This window comes from Pyrus communis, chromosome 8 (genome assembly GCF_963583255.1).
Source record: "Pyrus communis chromosome 8, drPyrComm1.1, whole genome shotgun sequence".
NCBI classification, from domain to species: domain Eukaryota; kingdom Viridiplantae; phylum Streptophyta; class Magnoliopsida; order Rosales; family Rosaceae; genus Pyrus; species Pyrus communis.
Genome location: NC_084810.1, coordinates 7,733,517 through 7,756,213, shown reverse-complemented (window position 1 = coordinate 7,756,213; position 22,697 = coordinate 7,733,517). Strand labels below are relative to the sequence as shown.

Sequence of the window (22,697 nt, the reverse complement as noted above, 5' to 3'; positions counted from 1 at the left end):
AGTATTCCACAAAATGCTATGAAACCTCATGAAGAAGGTGATCGGCTGAACAAAGAGAGTCTGACACAAAAGAATAAGTGAAGCACTTTGGGCATATAGGACGACACATATGACTCTTACCCAAATTGCACCTTATTCTTTCATATATAACGTGGAAGCTGTTCTGCCGCTCGAAAGTTAAATCCCCTCACTAAAGATGGTTATACAAGAAGGCTTGATTGAAAAGGAAAACGCAAAGCTACGACTTCAAGAGTTGGAAACACCCGACGAAATGAAGCTTGAAGCTCAACAACACTTGGAATGCTACCAAGCACGGCTATCTAAGGTATTCAACAAGAAGGTCCACCCAAGGTCTTTACAAACTGGAGATTTTGTATTGGCATTACGAAGACCTATCATCACAACTCACAAGACAAAAAGCAAGTTCACATCAAAATGGGATGGACCTTACATAATACAAGAGGTTTACACCAACGACGCCTATGTAATCATGGCAGAAAAGGATTTAAAGATCGGCCCCATCAACGGAAAGTTCTTAAGGCGCTACTTCCCCTAAACCAAAAAATCAATGCTCTTCGCCAACATGAGCCTAAATTGCACACAACACACAAAATTTCTCGCCTGCACGAGCCTAAACTGAACACGACAACAATGTTCCTTGTTCGCACGAGCTTAAAAGGCAACACCCAATGCTCCTTGTTCACACGAGCTTAAAAGGCAACACTCAATACTCCCAGCCCACAAGAGCATAAACTTTGTACGAAAAGTCACCATCAAAACCATCAAAAAAACAATCCATCATTCCTTTGAACTATGTCATGACTTGATCCCTCCTCAACTGAGGGTACGTAGGCAACTTGAAACTTCAAAACTTCAAGTACAATCACATCAGCAACAAAAAAAAAATGCAAAACACTTTGAAGAATAAGGAGCAAATTCAAATTTTGAATACTTTATTTCTTTAAAGGAAGAAGTCGGCTCCAAAGCTTTATTACCATAAAAATAAATAAATAAAGGCTTAAAGTACAAAGAACATAATACACTACTTGAAAGCTATGTCCCTAAAACTACAACGACCATCTTCAAGCAAGCCTTCCAAAGTCTTCAAAGCCTCTACATCGGTAGGAAACAAGATAGGCAACTCCATAGCCATGCCTTTCTCTTGCTCTAGGCATGAAATCTCTTCTTGATGCTGAGAAAGTGTAGCTTCTTGCTCCAAGAGAACACCCTGAAGTAGTGATGCTTTGACTTCCAAATGTTCTCGCTCTTACACCAACGCTTCTAGACGCGCATAGACAAAAGCCAAAGAAGTCTATGTGGCTTGATAACCTTCCGAATCGACTTGCTACGAAGATCGAACATGGGCAATTGATAAGTCTATTGTAGCAAGTTGCTAAACTCTAACCTCTAGATTCAACTTCTTCAAGGAAACATCATGTAAAAAAGAATACTCAGATGAGGTAGCCATAAGCTCGGCAATCTTGACTCTCAAAAGTGAGGAATCAGCGTTAAGGTTGTCAATCACAGAAACAAGCTTCAACAAGTCTTCCTTGAAGCAATGCAAGGTCCTCCAATGGGCACTTTGAAATCCTATTCTCAATGTGGCTCTTGATATCTACAGCCGTATGAAGGTTAATGCGATGGATAAGCTGCTCAGTGCCACTAAGGTTCGGCACTCTAAGAGAGATCTCAAAACTAGCTGGCAAAGGTATTAGACGCATAACAAGCTCTGACATGCCTACATCTACATTCAGCAACCATGGGTCACTTGGCAGATTTGAAACAAGCTCTGCGCCAGGCAGATCTCCAATCTCCTCGTCCGTGGGTAGACTGCTTCCAAATAGCATTTCCGTAAAGGAATGAACGCGCATGTTCACCAAATCAAAGGAACAAGAAGGCCTAGCCTAAATAAGACAAAGAAAGATGTTAGAAACAAAAGTTGAACCAATAGCACCTAATGGATCTAAGTTTCCCTTTAGCTTGGTTGTCTTGTTGCGACCACTTTTCCTTGAAGGCTTCTTGTACTTCATGGAACGCCAATACCAAAATCAGATCCATGAAGATATCTTCACACCTGACTTACCCTGAGGCTCCTGGGAAAGCTTCTAATACGCCTAAATCAAATAGTGGCAACTCGCATGCAATCCTCAACTATTGCGAAGAGAAAATTCTTCCATGCTAGGAACAACCTCGTCATAAAACTTACCCTAGATCAGCAAGCCTCTTATCTTGTGGAGATCCCAAAGTGAAATCGACATCTCTCATTGAGCCGTGTGAAATATGTTGGTCGCTAAACACCAATGCTCAAAGAACGCACGAATGACGGAAAAATGACGATCATAACTAAACAAAGATGCGTATACGGCATGATAAAGGCCCACGTTAGTAAGCACATCTTTGGATCGGCTCAAGACATCTTCAAGCCACTCCCAATAAAACTCAGCAGAGACGGCTTCTCCAATAGTTGACAAGGTGTTATTCCAAGTCATAGGTCCGCTATGGATGTGATTGCCAAGAAGCTCAAATGAAGTCGGTGGATTGTCACAAACATGGTGTGAATGACTCAAGATAAGAATCCTCGATGTACACGCCTTCTTCTTCGTATTTGATCGACCAAAATCTGTCACCTCATAAGATACCTTAGAAGACCACAACTTGATATGCATCGAGTTATCTTTCGCAGGACGAACAAACGCCTTAGGGCCAGTCAATGACGCATAAAGCTTCAACGTCATTCCCCTATCTTGCAAATCATCTTCCTTCGTAAGAATGGTGATGGTATAGCTCTTAAAGCACTTGAAAAATACTTTGGCTACAACAAAACAAACAAGGCAACATAAGCATAAGAGTAGGACGGCAAGAAGAAAAAAAATTGCTTCACTAAAGCAAAAGACATGCAAGACAAACCTCGTGAGCGTTGAAAGATGATGATGACAAAGTCACACAGACGAAAAGAAATCAGCCACAAAGCTTGAGCAACACAACAAAGAGGGCAGATATAAGACGATCCTTCAAAGCAGACTACAGTAGCAAAGAAAACCAAAATGCTACATAATCACACTATGCAACCCTGCAGCGATTATGCAAGCAGTTTCTTGCACTACACAGCAACGTCACCACCAAGGGAAAACTGTGACCAAAAAGCACTACACAGCGTAACCTCGCAGCCTTTTGCACATCACCACGCAGTAAAAAGTGACGCATTGCAACAAGCTTCAAGTAGCTACAACTCACGGCAGCAAACAGAGTCAATGTGCATGGCAATGATGTGTTGTGACAAGAACACACACCCAATTGTCCTATAAATAATGGTCAATTGCTTCCTAATGCTATAGGGAAGATACATACTAAATAACAAAAGGAAAATTAAAACAAGGAAGCACATTCCACTTGCAACAAGGAAGCAAATTCCTAGCAAAAAAAGGGAAGGTGATACACGGCAATAGAAAAAAAAAATTATGTATTTTTTTGCAACAAAAATCATCAAACAAAACAAAACAAAACAAAACAAAACAAAAAATTAAAGAAAGGGCTTCAATATTTCCAAAAAAAAATAAAAAATTTAAAAAACATCAAAGGAAAGTACCTCTCCTTGCCAAAATACAAAAGGAAATCCCTCTAAGGCAAGGACAAGTCTTCAAGTTTCCCAAACCAAGAGGGAAAATACCCCCTTGGCCGAAAAAAATGGAAAGGGAAAGGAAAAAAAAATGCAAATCCTATTTATCGAAGGACAAGCATTAAAGTTTTCCAAAACCTTGAAGGAAATCACCCTCATTGCCAAAATTGAAGGAGTCTCCTACTTAAGGAAGGAAATGCATTTTTTCCCATACCCACAAGGAAAAAATTCAAGTCCCAAAATACACCAAATGTATTTTGCCAAAGATTATGGAAAATCAAATACACACAATAAATATGTGTTGATTTTGTCCATTTTCAAATTTTCTTTCAAGATCAAGCCTCTACGGCCCTTGAAGAAAAAAAAATTCATTTTCACTCAAGATCAAGCCTCTACGGCCCTTGAAGAAATATTCGTCCAAGAAATACGCCTCAACGGCGCTTGACAAAATTCATCATTTCAATTCAAGAAATATGCCTCAATGGCCCTTGAAGAAATGTTTTCATTCAAGAAATACGCCTCTACGGCCCTTGAAGAAGCAAACTAATTCAAGATCAATTCTCGACGACCCTTCAGTTAGGACATTCACATTGCAGAACTTCAAAACACGTTTCCTACATATGATAACCACATGCCTACAACGGGCCTTGAAGTGAAGGCATTTGTAGACATGTAAATTTCGTTGCATGTAAATGATGCATCACAAAGCTCCACATGGCATATGACTTATCACAAATAGACAAGTCATCAATGACATGTGGCACAAATCAAGCAAAGGAAGCTCAAAATTTCCCCAAAATTTGGCCAAAAGGGGAAAATACCCCTTAAAATCGGCAAAGGGTCCAAATTGCTCTTAAAATCAGAAAGAAAGTTAAAGCATCTTCACAAAACAAGCAAGAATTCAAGATTGCTCACAATATAGGCAAGAAAGCCTTATAATTTGGCCAAGCAAGGGAAAATGGCTGAAACAAGATACAAATCAAAGCTAAATCCACCCAAAGGCATGGCTTTGGAAGTCTATAAATACAAGGTCCCAAGACAAACAAAGGATGGACAATTTCTACATTGAAGGGCCAAAATTCTCACAAAAGGAGAATCTCTGCCAAATCTTTGAAGATTAATACGCTGCCAAAGCTCTCTTCAAAGAACGTACAACCAAAGCCGAAGCTTTATTTCGACCAAAGCTGAAGCACTCCCTTGAAGAATTAACAAGCACACGTACCAATTCCTTCAAGACTTTGTTGCAAGTTTAAAACTTGTAACGTCGTTTGATTCAAGATCAAGTCGTCATGACCCTTGAATCAACAAAATCCCATATCAACATCACCTTTGCCGCAGGTCATACACAAACCTAGAGGTGAAGACTATCCAAGCATTATTTCAAGCTCGAAACTTGAAGCAATCGTTCAATCGTTCATCTGAGATCAAGTCATCACGACCCTTGGATCAACAACCTACACATCTACATCAAATTTGGAGACTGAATAGAGGAAAGTTGTAAACAGAGATTGTAACCCTACAAATTCATCACTACAAATCTACTTTGTACACGTGTTCTCGTTTCATTCGTTACAGAATTTCGTGTTTACAAAACTGGTTTGGTTCTGTTGTTTCAATATAAAGCTCTTATCTTTGTTTTAGTTTGTAGTTAAAAGTTGTAGTCTGATTACAAGAATTGGGAAAGTAAAGGATAAGTGGCTCAGATTCACCTGTTATATTTTTTGGAATTGCTTCTTTGATTTCTCAATTTTTTCCAATTTCTTATATTTAGCTTTGTGCCTCGGTTTTTCGATTGGGGTTATGCTCCCTTGGTGTTGGATTGAAGCAAATAGCATGAATATTTTGTTATATATAGTTCTTTTTTTCTTGTTTTGATTACTATGCTTTCTAGTCCGACTTTGTGTTAAACGCTTTACTAAATTAGTCCAAATTTGTCGATTTTAAGCAAGTCAAGCGTAATCCCTTAAGCTAGTCCAATCTAAGATAGTCCGAGGCAACAAACACACAATCGTGGGACTCACTCTACATCGAACTTCAACGATCCGAAACGTCTATTTTTGTAAGTCTCATTCATAGATCATCCTTACAAAAAATTCAATTCAATCCAAAATCATTTGTTTGTTTAACTATCATAATGAAATTTCATTGTTTCTTATAGCACAAATTTTTTGTCAATTTCTTTGAACGCAATTAGATGTCACAAATATTTTCGATTTGGCTAATATTTTTTAAAGATGATTTAAAAGGTGTGACTTGAAAAATAGACAATCCAAATAATTCGATATGGTGTGAGCCTCATAGCTAATCACGTCATATATATCTACACACACCATTGTAATCTTGATTCACCAACCCCCACCATAACTAATCACGTCATATATATCTACACACACACACACCATTGTAATCTTGATTCACCAACCCAACAAAATGATATTATTAACTTGATTCACCAAGCCGTGATAGTGAAAGCTTTGAATTCGCCACCCGATCGTTACTTTTTAATCAACGACGTGGTATTGTAAATTGCTATTAGTCAAACAAATATACTAAATGCAAGTGGCTTTTGACTATCGTGATGAAAATATATTAAGTTGTTGCATAACGACGTAGGTTTAAACTCTGTCAATAATTAATCTAATATCTAATTTAATAAAATTTATAAAAAAAAAAGAAAAATACTAAACTAATAGTGATTTTTACGTTGATTAATTATTTATATATAAAAGTTAACTTCTGTATTTTTTTTTTTTGTATATTTTTTGAAATTCTAATGGGAAAAGAACAATCTAGGCATTGTCATTTAACTATTACGATGAAATTTCAATGTTTTTTAGAACATAAATGATGTTCATTAATTTCTTTAAACTCAATTAGATACCTCAAATATTTTTTATTTGGCTAGTACTTTGTAAGGAAGATCTATGAGATGCAACTTGAAAAATAAATTATTGAGATTGTTGAAGTTCGATTTAATATAAGCCCCACAACCAATCCCTACTTTGAAAAAATGGACATCCCTTCCTTCGGAAGTGCTCATCTCCGGATCCCTTTCCACCAAATCCATTTAGTCCAGGATCCGGGCCGTTGGATTTTGATCCAACGGCTACAATTATTATAGCATTTAAAGTGACCTTCTGTTTATAATTGTTGGATTAAATTTTAACAATCCGGATCCCGAACTAGGTGGATGTAATGGAAAGGAATCCGGAAAGGATCCCTTTCCCCTTCCTTCAAAGATAGATACGATTGTTATCTTGATTCACCAACCCAAGAAAGTGAGAGCTTTGAATTCGCCACCCGATTGTTATCTTTTTAATTAACGTGGTACTGTTAATTGAGATTAGTGATTTTTTTTTTTTAATGTGGAAGTGATTTTTACGTTCATTATTTGTTTATATATTAAAGTTCGAGACTAGAATAATGAATATTTTTTGGATACTAATTGCATCCCCACATATCCCCAATTGTAAATACTATCTTGTTTGAATAAAATCAATGATCAGAACCGTTTAATTTATCAATTTTTACTTAAAGATAACTCATAAAAATTACCATTTGAATCGGAGATTGTTTTATCATCCCAACACATCAAAATAAATGTGGTTCACCATAAATATATTACTCGGTATCTATACCATCGTTGATTTGTTCTATACATTTAAATGACTAGATGATTTTTTGTTGAAATGACTTTTTATGGGGGTGATACTCAAATGAAGAGTAAGAAACTGAAGGGTTCCAACTATAAATTTGTATGATCAATACACGTAATTCGCAAGGGAAGAACAAGCTTATCCCTCCAAGAGGAGGAATGCAAGTATTACCTATATTTTTTAAAGCCACAAATTGGTAAAAAAACAGTAAGCAAACGGAAAAGAACACCTCTGTGTATTTTTCGCTTAATGTCAAAATGGTCGATGTGTTATAGTCATTGACCAATTTAACCTCTGTGTATTTAATTTGGCATTTAGTCTTCGTGTTAATCTTCGCTAACCAATTAAGGACATTACGTCCAATTTCTATAAATTCATAAAAATATTATAACCTGTTATAGAAAGATATTTTTCAATTAAGATAAAAAGAAATTTAATTTCAAAATGAAAAAAAAAATTATTACAACAAACCCACCTTGCCATCCATCCTGTCCTTAACCCAAATCCCAACCTTAACCACACATGCATGCAACTCGACGAACGCGTCTCTAGATCCACCTGTCATTGCACGAGTTCCATTATCGTAGTCCTAATAAATTTAATCATGACCTCCTCATCTTCAACTTTGTAATTAAAAAGCAAACTGCAATTAAGGGAGCCATATACTACCCTTTATCTTTATTTTAAATTTAAGTTACAAAAAAATGCATATCAATAAGAAATAACACATATAAGAGATAATACTTCAAATCTAAAAAACTATTAAGGTTGTGACACAAAAAAGAGGGAGTCGAGAAAATTGGGAGAGGATAGAACGTTAGACAAGAGGTCGGGAAGTTGGGACGAGAGTAATTTTTCTTTTAATTTTTATTCTATTTTATTTTTAAATATTTTAAATCAAATAGATAATTTTATAATAGTTTATGAAAATTTTAAGAATGATTGGATGCAATGTCCTTAATTGACTAATAAAGATAAACACGAATATCAAATTGGCCAAATTAAAAACAGACTATACTGACCTAATTGCTAAAACACAAAAACCATTTTGACATTTAAGCCTATATTTTTTTTTATATAAAACCATTTGAGAAATTTAGCCAAAGAAATCATCATATGTCCACGTTGCCATGCGCTATTTTATTTTTAATTGTGAAATTCCTTTGGTCTCGTTGCAAAGTAATTTGTTTTTGTTTTCAAAAGTATTGAGTTTGAAATAGTGTTTTCCTCGAGTCATAATGTTATCTTTTGAAATAGTATTCTCCTCTAGTGCCAATGTTATCAATAGTTTAAATGTAAAACCCTTTTTTTTTTTTTTATAGGGAATTTAATAAAAATAGCCTAACAAAACAAGGTCTTAATAAAAACACTCAATGAACATTTTTTTTGTATATACGATATTATTTACATTAAAAATGAGAAATTAAACTATTATCAATATGGTATTGCTTCAATTTTTTTTTTTTTTTTTTTCAAACATGTGGGGAAAAAGCTGGAATGTTTTTGTGTGTGGTAAACAAAAGCCAACCTTCTTTTTTCAAAAGTATTGGTCATTTGAAGCCAAAAAGTGGAAGTAGCAAATAGCAACTTCGAGAATATAAATTTTTTTTTTTTTTTTCAAAACACGAGTTAACAGTATCAATTTGAAAGCCCACTTTTACTTTAAAAAAAAAAAAAAGTTTATCCAATACTCAATTGCTTTCTATTTATGTTCACAATATAACAAAACATAAATTTTTTTTTTAAATACAACAATATCAAACTAACTCTAAACTTCACAATATGCTACCGAATAATTTAATTTTAATTCGGCATATTTTCAATTATAAGAACAAATAAATAGACCCCAAACAAAGACCCGGTCCTGTTTGGCTGAACAAAGACTCGGCCCTTTCTGCTTCCGCGGCGTTAAATGGCAGAGTTGTCCATTCACCGGTACGACTTTTCTCAGCTTAATTTTCTTTTAATTAATAGGAAAAACTCCCATCTCCTTATAAAAATATATATTCCAAGAAACTATCAAAATATGTGATCACAAAATAGGACAAACAATAGTGCTACCCGTGGTTTTCTTAGCTGCAACTCCTTCCTGTTGAATAATCTTTTCCGCCGGCCGTTCAATCTTTTCGGGAGGGGGCGTTCAATCTTGAATCTTGTCCAATGGGCCGTTCAATCTTTGAAATCATAATCTGGAAGGGAAATACTTGCATCCACTTGTATATTTTCTTAATTATTATTTTTAAGATCATTTTTACTAAATAATAAATTTAAATTCAAGATCCTTTGTTATTCACATGCATTCAAGAAATAGATTATCTTGATATTAACCAACATTTCATTATAAATTGTCCATTTATTAATTGTATATGGATGACAAATTGATATTTGATTTAATTTTTTTTTTTTTTTGTAAACAAACGATATTATCTATATTAAATAGAGGGGTTAGTCTTAAGTAGCCTCATAATGAACTAGCAATAATATGGTTCAAATTCGCCGTTGGCGAGAATTGAAGTTAAGACTTCTCACTTACAAGTGAAGAAAAATACCACTAGATTGTAGTACTAAGTGGTATTTAATTGATTTTTTATAAGAATAATTTTGAAACAATGGTTAATAAATCAACGATTTTAAATATGATAACGGCAAAATTGGACAGGTCCAAGAAAATAAAATAATAGCAAAAATGGACAGGTCCAAGACTGCAAGTAGTTGGATTTTTCTACTCCTCCACAGTTATAAAATCAAGCATCAGTTAGCATTCATAATACTCAGAAACAAATTGAGACCTGGTCCAAGTCTGAAACAACTAAAACCTCCCTGAAAATTCCCATAAAGCAATATGGAATTTTGGATTTGGGCAACAATTGGGGTGCTTGCACTTGTTCACATCCTGCAAACATGGATATCAAAAGGCAAGAACAAGAACAAGATGCTACCTCCTGGTCCGAGAGGGTTTCCTATCATTGGCAGCCTCCACTTGTTAGGGAAGGTCCCTAACAGGGATCTTTATCAACTAGCCAAGAAATACGGCGACATCATGTACATGCGGCTAGGCCTCCACCACAACGTTGTTATCTCGTCCCCACGAGCGGCCGAGCTGTTCCTCAAAACACACGACCTTACTTTTGCAAGTAGACCACCTCATGAAGGTGCAAAGCACATCATATTTGGTCAAAAGAACATGAGCTTTGCTGAGTATGGCTCGTATTGGCGCGATATGCGAAAGATGTGCATGCTCGAATTACTTAGCAACCACAAGATCAACTCTTTCAAGGCCATGAGGAGAGAAGAAGTTTCTCTTCTGATTCAATCCGTTCAAGAGGAAGCCAATAATCGACGGGTTCCTATCAATCTCAGTGGCAAGATCTCATCGCTCGGCGTTGACCTGACCTGTCGGATGGTGTTTGGGAAGAAGTACAAGGACGATGAGTTTGACGAGAGGGGTTTCACGGCGGTGATGAAAGAGGCTATCCAATTAGTAGCAGCACCTAACTTGAATGATCACATTCCTTTTCTTGCGCCGCTTGACCTGCAAGGGCTCACCAAAAAAATGAAGACTATCAACAAGGCGTTTGATGCTTTTTTTGACAAGATAATCGACGACCATCTTCAATCCAAGGATGAAGAAAGAACAAAGGACTTTATTGATGTCATGCTGGGCCACATGGGGTCTGAAGAATCAGACTACCGAATCGAACGCGTGCATGTCAAGGCCCTTATGTTGGTAAGTATACATATCATTTTGCATATTTGTCTTTTCATTCTTGCTTGACATCAAGGAACTTGTTTCTTGTTGTACGATTTAACATGATGTGGTCTAAGATTGTGATTCTGAACTATTAGGTTGACTTTCTTTTGAATATATTAAATTGACTGTTAATGGTACAAATTTGTAATTCATCACGTACATTAAATTGTCATCTATGTACATGTATGTATCGCACTACTATATATATACTTCATCTAACAATGAAAAATTTATTGGCAGGACATGTTCGCGGCCTCAGTGGACACACCATCAACAGCAATCCTGTGGGCGTTCTCAGAACTCCTTAGGCATCCACAAGTTATGAAGAAAGTCCAAAAGGAGCTAGAAAATGTTGTAGGTCTCAATAGAATGGTGGAGGAATCAGACTTGGAGAAATTGGAGTACTTGGACATGGTAGTGAAGGAAACCTTGAGGCTACATCCTGTGGTACCATTGTTGCTCCCTCATTTATCCATCGAAGATTGCACTGTCGATGGCTACCACATTCCGAAAAATTCGCGCCTCATCATAAACGCATGGGCAATTGGGAGAGACCCAAGTGCTTGGGAAGATCCAGAGAAGTTTGTACCAGAAAGGTTTGAGGGCAGCAATATTGATGTTAAAGGAAAGCACTTTCAGCTTGTACCGTTTGGCTCTGGCAGAAGACGTTGCGCTGGAATGCAGTTAGGGCTTACTGTGATACAGTTTGTGTTGGCACAGATTGTGCATTGTTTTGATTGGGAACTTCCAGACAACATGTTGCCAAATGAGTTGGATATGACTGAGGTGTTTGGTCTTGTAGTTTCTAGGACCAAGGATTTGCTCCTTACTCCTTCATATCGCCTTCAGACTTGATCATGTTTTATGTGTCTGTAGTGTCTATATATTTTCCTACTTGTCATACGTATATGTCGTGGACTAGCTATCTTTTCTGTGTTTCCCTCCTTTTTTTTAAAAAAGAGACAACTAGTAGCAAACCACTGTTATTATTCCCTTCCGGAGGCATCTTTTCTGTGTTTCTACTGTCTTACATTTGTGTTCTTCACTTGATGAGGAGAACAAGAATGTAATAAATTAAATAAAGTGGTGTCAAATTTTCAATAATGAAAAATCGTTATGAAACAACCTTAACAGCATGCTTACAGCAACTCTTATGAAAGGAAGTTGATTTTCACACACCATTTAAATCTTTCACAGTTCTTTATTTTTCGATTATCAAATTAAACAAATCAAATAAAACAACAAACATAATTAAATAAAAGTGCGTAGAGAAGAAAAAGGGCCCCTTACGGAAATACAAAAATGTGCCATTAATATTCTAATTCACTTTAATCACTTTCTATGTATATAAAAAAAAAAACCACGCAATTGTTGAATTAAAGGGTAGTTAGATCCAGGTTCAAAAATCCAAGCTATTTTTTTAAATTGAACGTATATCATAAGAAGCTTACAAACGATACATCTGTTACGTACGCATAATATCCACACAAAAAAATATATATATGATCGAGGTATATTAAATAAGTAAAGAGATTGTTAAGTAAAAAGATTGAATGCAACGTGGTTGAAGGGGATTTAATTCTTATGATTTAAGATATTACAATTATTTGAAACTTTCAATTTTATCACAAACTTAATAAAAATATAATAGTCAGTGGACGGATGAGGATCTTCTTCGGATTCTTTTTATGGGAATTCTAGAGATCGTCATATCATGACCGTTCATTGTACATCGTATGATCAATTTTCGTTATGTACTATTTGTGTTTAATTTTAAATAAAAATTTCAAAATGATTTATGATCACACGATGTACGATAAACAGTTAGAATACGAGGATCCTTAGAATCTCCATAATTTGAATTCGGATAGAATCCAAATCCCTTAATGGACCAACTTCTTATTGGGGCAACACCATTTTGTAAGCGCGAATGTTCAGATGCATGTATTTTGCTTTGAAACGTCACCTTACTATAATGATAAAAATTTCGTAATCAACCATCTTATCCTGAATTTGAATTAATATGGCATTCGTCTCGTAGACAATAATGGGTGATGCAAAATTTAACATATTACGTGTTTTTGTTTTTTAATTTTGGAAATTTCCAAGTACGACACGTTACGAGGTCCTTGTAAGAAAATTTGACTATTAAATAAGAAGTATTCTTTTTTTTTTTTTTTTTTTGGACTCAAGCAAACACTCCAGCTGACACTAGAAAATGCGGGCGAAATGTGTGGTAGCGGTCAACTGAAGGAATCTATTTTTTATTTTTATTTTTTGAAGTTAGTGAACTACCTTATAGTCTGCTTAATTTATTTAGCCGCTTGACTTTGTTTTCCATTGTTTTTATTTTCTCAACAAATATCAAGCCGTTGGGTGATATAATTTCAAAAATGCTACTTTTTGTGATAGTTCAGATGTCCATTGTTGTGATTCATGCTGCTAATGTTCCCAAATAACTCAAACACTTCTTTGACTTTTTAAAACGTCAACGCGCCTCCAGATGATGCATTAATAACTCTTGGTTGTTTGATTTAGACTGTCAAAGAACAGTTTTGTATGTGTATCTCCATCAATGCCATTACGGAGACACTTTGTGAATAACTCTTTGTACCGCTCTCATGCCTAGTGGAACTCTTCATGTGGTTTTTGAGCAAAAGACAAAATTTCCCTCCTAATGGAAAGAGTCTTGGAGGCTGGATAGAGAGGAATTTTTCATTCAATAGCTCCCAGGAAGTAATGCTGCTAGATAGAAGTGTGACGAGCCATGCCTTCGCCTTTTTTCTTTAGAGTGTAAGGAAAAAAGAAGTTTGATAGATTTGGCTGAAAGTCTCTTAACCAAGATGGTCTTGCATCCCATCAAAAATTTAGTGATACACATGTTAGGATCATCGTGAGATAACACATGAAAAGTAGGCGAATTCCAACGCGTGATGCCTTATCTCAAACGAATCACCTTCCTCATTTTCTTGATAAACAATGCAACTCAGCAAGTCATTAGCACAGGCTGCTAAAGATTCTCGCAAGGGTCGGCCAGCTGGTAGTATCACTAATGCTATTGTATCCTTATTGTTGAAAACCCCAGTAAACAGATTCTCCAGAAACGTTCCATGTAGTGAGGGTTCCCACATCAAATTACATTCCCTTCGCCTCTGTCTTATCTTACGTTCACAGGGGCAGAGGCACTAATAAGTCAGTATAGGCCAAGCCCCACCCTCACTCTTTTAGCCATTTGTAACATTCAATTTTATATTTTTTTAAAAAAAAAAACTTTAGTAGTATACCTCTTTTAGTTTATATAAAACTCTTAAATTATGTTCACCAATAATTAAAATAAGAGGTATCTTTTTCACTGAATTTCCCAACAACACTCATCTTAAAAATAAATTTAACAATTTTATTTTATAAATAACTCTTAAAATTAAAATGTAAAGTCTATTTTAGTTTTACAAAAAATATTGTCAACCGAATAATAATAAACTTTGAGCTTTTCCTTGTCCCTTTCTTGATATTTCATATATTTTGTCCTCCAAATTCCCAACCCACAACATTATTAAAGTTTGTAAATCTCTTAGTTCTCTTTGAATTTTTTCTTTCTTCAAATTCTCAATCCATTCTTCTCATTTTTTTGTTCGAAAGTTCCCAATTTATTCTACATTAACTTAGGTCGATGCTACAGAGACCATCTCCTTGAGCCATATTTTGAGACCACGTGATAATATAGATGTTAATGGTTGGACTAGCTCTTAAAATCATTAAAGAAGAAATCTAATCATCAACCGTCACATTATGTGATCTCCAAAATATGGTCTAAAAACATGATCTTCCTAGCGTTTTTCATTGATTTGTTCCTCTTTAATTTTGATTAACTACTCTCTATATTGACTTGATATTGGAAGGTTAATTTCAACATGAAAATGTATTTAGTGCCTCAAAAAATTTAATTAGCTCAAACCCCAAGCATGTATTATACTTTCTTGTAAATGCTATCTATTTTTTTAACATTTATGTGAGGCCCCTCTTCACGTAAAATGGGCAAGTTGTTGTCTCTATGACCTAGTACTGCCCATGCATAGATTGCAAATATGCAAAAGAAAAACCAAAATTACAATTAAATAAAAATTATTTACAGCAATAATTAATCAAGAATATGATACAAACAAATTATTTAAAACAATCATAGGTAGCGAAGCCAATTTCTTAATAGAATTATTAATAGTTGCACAAATAGGGTTAAATGCACTCAAATACTTGCAAGAGTACAAGATAATTATAGTATACTTGCTCATGTAAGGTCATTCTCCACAAAGATTGGTTGAATAATTTGTACTTAAACTAATCCTTCATTAACTATTTAAAAACAAATTTTATCAAAGATTTGAGATTTTGAAAATTGAAAGATAAAAACAAACTCAGACAATTTTAAATAAATTCATGAAAGTTTAAAGGTATTCAATCAAGATGTTAAAGAAGTCTATAAAATCATGGTGTGTTAAATCAGAATTTATGTTAAAGGATTTTAAAAATTGAAAGATTTCGATAAATTTAGAGGAATTTAAAAGATTTTAAGCTTTAATAAAGCATGCTTGTCTTCTACGATTTTGAATGAATTCACCTAAAGTTCACAAGGGGTTTATTGAACTTTGTTAAACTTCATAAATTTATAACTCTTTAACTCTTCAAATTGTCAATTGAGTACAGTCAGCTTACTATATTAATACACTTGCTTTTGGAAAAAATACCGCTTGCTAAATTTATTTTTATTAACAACGAATGATTGATTGTGCATATCCTAATATTAAATATATTTTAGAGCTCAACAAGATTGCACCAAGCACCTCAAGAACAAGCGCCTTCATAAAACATTCCCAAATGTGCCTTAGAGCATTTCGAAGAAAAATTCTAATTTTTTTGTTAAACGAGCTAATGAACAATATACAAAACTAGTTTAGCTACTCAAATTATTTTATCTACTCAATTTAACTTTTTATTAATATTTTATTTTAACAAACTATAAATAATTTATTACTGAACGCACTCGTTTTTTAAACCAACCTCCTCTTTTTCCTTTTGTCCTTGCTCAAGAGTCCACCTTGAATTTATTAATTTTTTTAATATTTAGCACGTAAGTAGTTGCTATAACATCCCACATCGCCTAGGGGAGTGATACTTAAATGTATATTCTCATCCCTACCTAGCACGAGTCCTTTTGGGAGCTCACTGGTTTCGGATTCCGTAGGAACTCCGAAGTTAAGCGAGAAGGAGGCTAGAGCAATCCCATGATGGGTGACCCACTAGGAAGTTGCTCGTGAATTCCCAAAAACAAAACCGTGAGGGCTTGGTAAGCCCAAAGCGGACAATATCGTGCTACGGTGGTGGAGCGGGCCCTGGAAGTGATCCGCCCCTGGCGGGGATGTGACAGTTGCACTCAAAATTTAAAGAATAACTATTAATTTTAGGGAAAACTAATGAAAATGATTTCAAAACTTTTAGTTTTAACAAAAAATCATGCTATAACTTTATTTTAATGATAAGGACAAGAGAAACAAAAAAAAAAAAAAAAAAAAAAAAAAAACCTACCTAAAGGCGCATGCAATGAGCACCCAACCAATCTTTCAATTCCAAGCATATTTTATTCCTCTAAAATTAAAATTTCAAATTGAAGTAGGTTCCATTCGATTCAGAACCACATTTAGGAAGGTATGGTTGGGAAAGAGTCGGTCAGGTGCGGGCGTTGACGTTGATCTCTATCATGTTTATTTTATCTTTTAGCCATGCATGACTTTAACGGCGTGGATGTTGATCTCTATCATGTTTTTTTTTTTTTTTTTTTTTTTAAATCTTTTTTTTTTTTGCATTCTAGTGAAAGAACTTGAAAATCTGGTACAAGTTTCATAAATAGTGTAGAAAGTTTCATAAACAATGTCGTACCATTAAATTTCATAAACTGTGTAATACCGTTAAGTTTTATAAATAGTGTAGTATCGTTAAGTTTCATTAACAGTGTAGTACTGTTAAGTTTCATAAACAGTATAGTAAATTTCATAAACAGTGTAGTACCATTAAGTTTCATAAATAATGTAGTAAATTTCATAAAAAATTTGTGTGAGTCCGCGCATCATTTTTTTTTTAATATTAAAATTATATATATATTTTTTATTCTTTTTATTAAACTTTAAGATTTTTTATTAAATTTTAAATCTTTTTCATTAAATAAAGCTATAACATGATTTTTTTTTATTAAAATAAATTTAGTCCAAACTCTTTTTTTAAAAGTTCCTTTCATTTTATTCATGGTAGAGATTCTTTTACAGATCTCATAAAAATAATTTTTTTAATTTAACTATTTTAAATTTACAAAGTGGTCATATAATTGTTGAACAAAATATTAGCTCAACCCTCAACCTCATCCAAATGCTACCGCCCCCAGAAATGTAAAAGTTCAGGAAAGGGACAAATGGGTAATTTAGTCATTCCACTACGACAATCCAAAAAGCAACCCAAAATGGAACGAAGGCAAATTGTCTGTTTTGTATTTTTTTTTTTAAGAGATAATAAGATAAAAAGTAATAGGAATCTAAAATGTTGTCGTGCTTTAACTGTGATCGCATATATAGGAGAGGATAGGAAGAGCACCCAACAGGAGGGTATCGATCTGCCTTCCCTGTTTAGGTGCCCCTTTCCATCCTCTCTTATTTTGTGCGATCACAATTAAACCATTTTAATATTTTATATTAATTTTTTTTATACAAATAATAAGATAAAAAACAATAAAAATATTCAATGTTAACATGATTTACCGGTCACGCACAAATGGAAAATGATGGGAATAGCACCATCTGCCTCCAAATGGAACCTGGGTAATTGATATCGCCGCAGACAAAGCGGGAATCAATGGACCCCAAGCAGATAATCACGCTCCTTTTCTTAATCTCCGCCACCGTCATCTCCGCCCATGAATACCTCCGACCACCGCCTCGCAAGGCCCTCCATTTCCCATGGAGTCGAAAATCCTCTTCTCTTCCCCAGCAGGTGAGTGAATCGCCACCTTCTCGCTCCTCTGTTTCTGTCACTTTCTGGAAATGTCAAGATTTTCTGTGGAAAAATTTGGATCCCAACTCCACTTTCCACGAAAGCCGGAAAATTTTGCTCCGTTTTAACTTGGGTTCTGTTTGGTTTGCCAGAAAATACTTTACTTTCTGTCTAATCTTTGTTTTTGTTTACCTTTTTCTTTGGTTTGGTATGTTGAGTAATATTTTTTTTTTTTTAACAAACAATATTATCTTCGTGGAGGGGGTTTGACTTAGCTTCACAATGAGCTAACAATAATATGGGTCAAATTCATATATGTCAAGAATTGAACCTATTATCTCTCGCTCGCTTACAAGGAAGAGGAATACCACTAGAACTTACTACTAAGTAGCGGTATGTTGAGTAACTTGATTATTATTTGTTTAGTTAATAGAGGCAGCTAGTGTAAGATTAAGAGAGCATGGTTGGAAATTGATCGAAATCAAGATGGGGTCGTTGTGTTGGTTTGCTCAGTGTAATGCTAGTTTTTGTTTGCGGTTGTGAGCTCTGTGGTAGTGTAAGATTAACAGGTGTTATTCCAAACTATCATTTTTTCAATCGTAGGCGAAATCCAGTTCCACTAAGAATCAAATTCATTCTGACCAAAGCGACCTATCTCGATTTGAGTCATTACCTTTGTCCACTTGATTTTTCTGTTATTTTCACTCAGACACTAGGTACTGAAAGTCATTTCGTGTTGCACCATGAGCTGCAGCACATTTTGTTCCAGTGGCTACTTTAACCAGCACCATATAACCTCCCCATTTGCAGCCAATTTCAATACCTCTTCCTAGGGCCATGTTTGCTAACGCCTCTACCCAATTAAGCCTCGTAATTTTGTTTCAAGGCTTTGCCAAGGATGACCTTAATTCATGAGCCCTCATAGCTGGATAGGGCAGAAATAAACATACTTCAGGTGAAAAGTTTTCTGGTCAATCAATTGACTCCATGCGTTCTGTCTTAAACAGAATAAGTTTCTAAGGTTTTTGGCTGAAGTACATATGGGAATGTTCATTGATGGGAGTTTTAACAAAAAGCCCACGATGCTCTTCACTTTAACGAAAAACCACATTTTTACACTAAAAAGTCAATCCTGATACTATTCACTTTACCCTTTGTTTTGTCCTTATTGTTAAAACTCAAAGTTTTCAAACCCTTTTCATTAGTTTTCCTTTTATTCAATTAATTGGCATGTTAATGCGTATACACTGAATTGAAATTTGGAGTTCTTGGATGTTATGATTGCATAATGAACATGATTATCATTGATAGCGACATAATCAACATGATTTGTACTCGGGGAAAGTAATTTGTTAGGTATTAGGTCTTTGTCTGATATTTTATGTTTATGGACTCCCAATTTTACAGTGTTCTTCAGGGTTTATTAATTATTTGCCCTAATATTATACATTTCTGCACAAATGCCTATCGCAGGTCCACATCTCTTTGGCAGGAGACAAGCACATGCGAGTGACGTGGGTCACTGATGATAAATATGCTCCTTCAGTTGTCGAATATGGAACATCATCTGGGACATACAGTTCTGTAGCTCAAGGAGAAAGCACCTCTTATACGTATATGCTCTATAGCTCAGGAAAGATACACCATACTGTCATTGGGCCTCTTGAACATGACACCGTCTACTTCTACCAATGTGGAGGCCAAGGTCCTGAGTTTCAGTTCAAGACCCCTCCAGCTCAATTTCCAATTACTTTTGCTGTGGCTGGAGATCTCGGACAAACTGGATGGACAAAGTCAACCCTAGACCACATTGACCAGTGCAAATATGATGTGCATCTGCTTCCTGGAGACCTTTCATATGCTGATTACATTCAGTCTCGGTGGGATACATTTGGTGAGCTGGTGCAGCCACTTGCAAGTGCAAGGCCATGGATGGTAACCCAAGGGAACCATGAAAGGGAAAATATACCATTGTTAAAGGATGGGTTTCAATCCTATAATTCCAGGTGGAAAATGCCGTATGAAGAAAGCGGATCAAGTTCAAATCTTTACTATTCCTTCGAACTTGCAGGTGTCCATGCTATCATGCTTGGTTCATATACTGATTATGATGAGTATTCAGGTCAATACAGGTGGTTGAAGGTTAGTTAAATCCTCTTCTCCTATCAGAAGGAATAGTCTTTTCAACACTAAGTAATAAACAGTATATTAGTAATAATCATTCTGATTCTTTATCTGTAGCTTCTTGGATCTTGCAACTGTTTACGGTATGTGCCATCTGTTGGATGTTTTCTGTAACATTTTCATATAGGTCTTATATGTGTTTATGTGACATATTCTCATAGATCACACTATGCTTTGATTGGCTAATAGTTTTTTGGATGGGTGCACATGGCATGCCCTCCCACCATGTGTCTTCATATCTTTTGTCTTTGGAAACTTGAAAAGTTCAATGGTGGGTAGTAGGGATGGGCATTGGGTACCCATTGCACATTGGGTGCTAGGGATGTGGCGGTGGCGGTAGGTACCTGTGCTCATCCCTAGTGGCTACTAGTATCTGCGTATATGCTCAATAAGTAAATGAACCCATTCTAACAATCCATCACTAAATAAGTTGGTACAGAAGTTAGGGATGGTCAAAAAATCTTCGGAGCCTCAACTGTGGAAGTAGAAACATATAAAAAGGAAATTTATTAACATAAATATCTTTCTGGTGTTGTTCCCAGTGTAGCCTTTAGGTGCAGAAGGTTAGTTTGCTGATTAAGTACTAGTTTGGTACTGAGGTATTTTTATAAAAAGTGGCTATCAAAAAAAGCTGAGCTCAAAAAGGTGTTTGGTAAACACTTAAAAATAGCTCATCTTCACAGTTTTGGGTGAAAAAAAACTGAAAACGTGAAGCAGCAAAAATGAGCTTATTCTCACAGCACAGCAGAAGCAGTTTTTTTTCAAAGCACAGCAATACCAAACCAGCCCTAAGAATTGCCAATCTCAATCACAAAGCAAGCCTTGAACAATGAGGGGTCCATATTTGAATATACCAACAAGGCATTGTCTTCAAGTATTATTACTACACTACCAGTTTCGATGTACTTTTGGAGTCGTTTACTTTCATCTTCTATCTTGCTTTTGGAGCTTTTTGCTTCTTTCACTGCCTCTCTTGAGCCAATCTTTTTATAACATAACCAGTTGTTCAGTTACACGTGTGACGGTTATTTGATGTCATTCTTGTGAAACAGGCTGATCTTTCAAAGATTGACCGACAGAAGACGCCTTGGCTGCTCGTGCTATTTCATGTTCCCTGGTACAATAGTAACAAGGCTCATCAAGGTGAAGGGGACAGCATGATGGCAGCAATGGAGCCGTTGCTTTATGCTGCCAGTGTGGATATAGTGTTTGCTGGTCATGTTCATGCTTATGAACGGACGGTATAGTTATGCTAATTTCGCATGTATTTCAATAATATAAATTGAGGGCACTCAATGTTTAATCCACGATGTCCTGTTTGACAGAAACGTGTGAACAATGGAAGATCAGATACATGCGGTGCTGTCCACATAACCATTGGTGATGGCGGAAACAGAGAAGGGTTAGCTCACAAGTATGTATCTATGCTCAAAATTTTCAAATTTCCAATTTTGGAAAATATAATGTTTGCTCAACTTTCATGTGCTTGGAAAAACAATCCTGAAATGGGTTCTCAATGGCATGAGATCTGGACATTTGAGTTTTCAATTCTCTATGATATACTATTATTCAGCACATATGAGTCTCATCAGCATTAGACTCTTTCAATTCAAACGTGGTGGTTGTTTTAACTGTTTAAGTACTCCAACATTGGCGTTGGAAAAGAACGAAAGCTTCCACCCTTTCAATACAGAGCGGGGGTTTCCATTACCAATTTTTTGCAGTATTCTGAATATTTCAGCTGAAACAACAGTGTAAAGCTGATTATATATCAAAATTTCACAAATTTACAGGTATAAAAGGCCATCACCTGAGTGGTCAGTTTTCCGGGAAGCAAGTTTTGGTCATGGTGAGCTGAATATAAAGAACTCGACCCATGCCTTATGGACCTGGCATAGGAATGACGATGACGAGCCTGTAAGATCCGATCAGGTCTGGATAACCTCGTTGGTTAGTTCGGGATGCGTTGCTGAGAAGAGACATGAACAAAGGAAGATACTCATCGAACCATAGAACATGTAATCAAATGAAGTTTATCAAATCAAGGGTTTCTACGTTTAAGATGAACTTCGTGCTATTTTAACTCTCATCTGTTTGGCGTGTTCGGAAAATTGGCTTTCTGCAGTTCGAATGTGCAAGCTCTTCCGTGTATTTGTCAAACTTAATGCATGCATGTACCATATATATTTATGTGGTAGAATTTTCCCTGTATTTATTTCAAATGGGACATATATATAGTAAGATTCCCTTTATGTTCTTGGTAGTAAATATAATGTATTCGGGTTAAATTTTTAGTTTAAAAAAAAATGAAATAGCTATCAAACGGTCTATTAAGAGCCAAAAAAAAAAAAAAAAAACCGAAAACTGAAATAGCTTACAAATTATAAATGGCTATAGCCCCTTTAGCAAGTAACGCGAGCAACGAATAGGTCCCATCTTGGTCAAGGGTGGTGCTGCT

General features: G+C 35.5%; 2 protein-coding genes across 2 annotated transcripts; both read left to right on the top strand.

The window, feature by feature from the left end:
• Window positions 1-10,043: 10,043 nt before the first annotated feature.
• LOC137743462 (cytochrome P450 71AU50-like) lies at window positions 10,044-12,029 on the top strand. Its single transcript, XM_068483357.1, has 2 exons — window positions 10,044-10,999; window positions 11,264-12,029. The coding sequence occupies exons 1-2, from the start codon at window positions 10,115-10,117 to the stop codon at window positions 11,876-11,878; spliced, it is 1,500 nt and encodes a 499-aa protein (XP_068339458.1). The 5' UTR covers window positions 10,044-10,114; the 3' UTR covers window positions 11,879-12,029.
• Window positions 12,030-17,823: 5,794 nt separating this feature from the next.
• LOC137741762 (purple acid phosphatase 18-like) lies at window positions 17,824-22,489 on the top strand. Its single transcript, XM_068481482.1, has 5 exons — window positions 17,824-18,055; window positions 19,529-20,197; window positions 21,292-21,480; window positions 21,565-21,653; window positions 22,033-22,489. Exons 1-5 carry the CDS (start codon window positions 17,918-17,920, stop codon window positions 22,250-22,252), a joined length of 1,305 nt encoding a protein of 434 aa, XP_068337583.1. The 5' UTR covers window positions 17,824-17,917; the 3' UTR covers window positions 22,253-22,489.
• Window positions 22,490-22,697: the final 208 nt, after the last annotated feature.

What these genes read in the sequence shown, in the direction of transcription:
- LOC137741762 (XM_068481482.1), top strand. Translation starts at nt 17,918, where the DNA reads ATGGACCCCAAGCAGATAATCACGCTCCTTTTCTTAATCTCCGCCACC. An exon ending in CCTCTTCTCTTCCCCAGCAG is followed by an intron (nt 18,056 to 19,528) that starts GTGAGTGAATCG and finishes TGCCTATCGCAG; the next exon opens with GTCCACATCTCTTTGGCAGG. An exon ending in TTCATGCTTATGAACGGACG is followed by an intron (nt 21,481 to 21,564) that starts GTATAGTTATGC and finishes CCTGTTTGACAG; the next exon opens with AAACGTGTGAACAATGGAAG.
- LOC137743462 (XM_068483357.1), top strand. Translation starts at nt 10,115, where the DNA reads ATGGAATTTTGGATTTGGGCAACAATTGGGGTGCTTGCACTTGTTCAC. An exon ending in ATGTCAAGGCCCTTATGTTG is followed by an intron (nt 11,000 to 11,263) that starts GTAAGTATACAT and finishes ATTTATTGGCAG; the next exon opens with GACATGTTCGCGGCCTCAGT.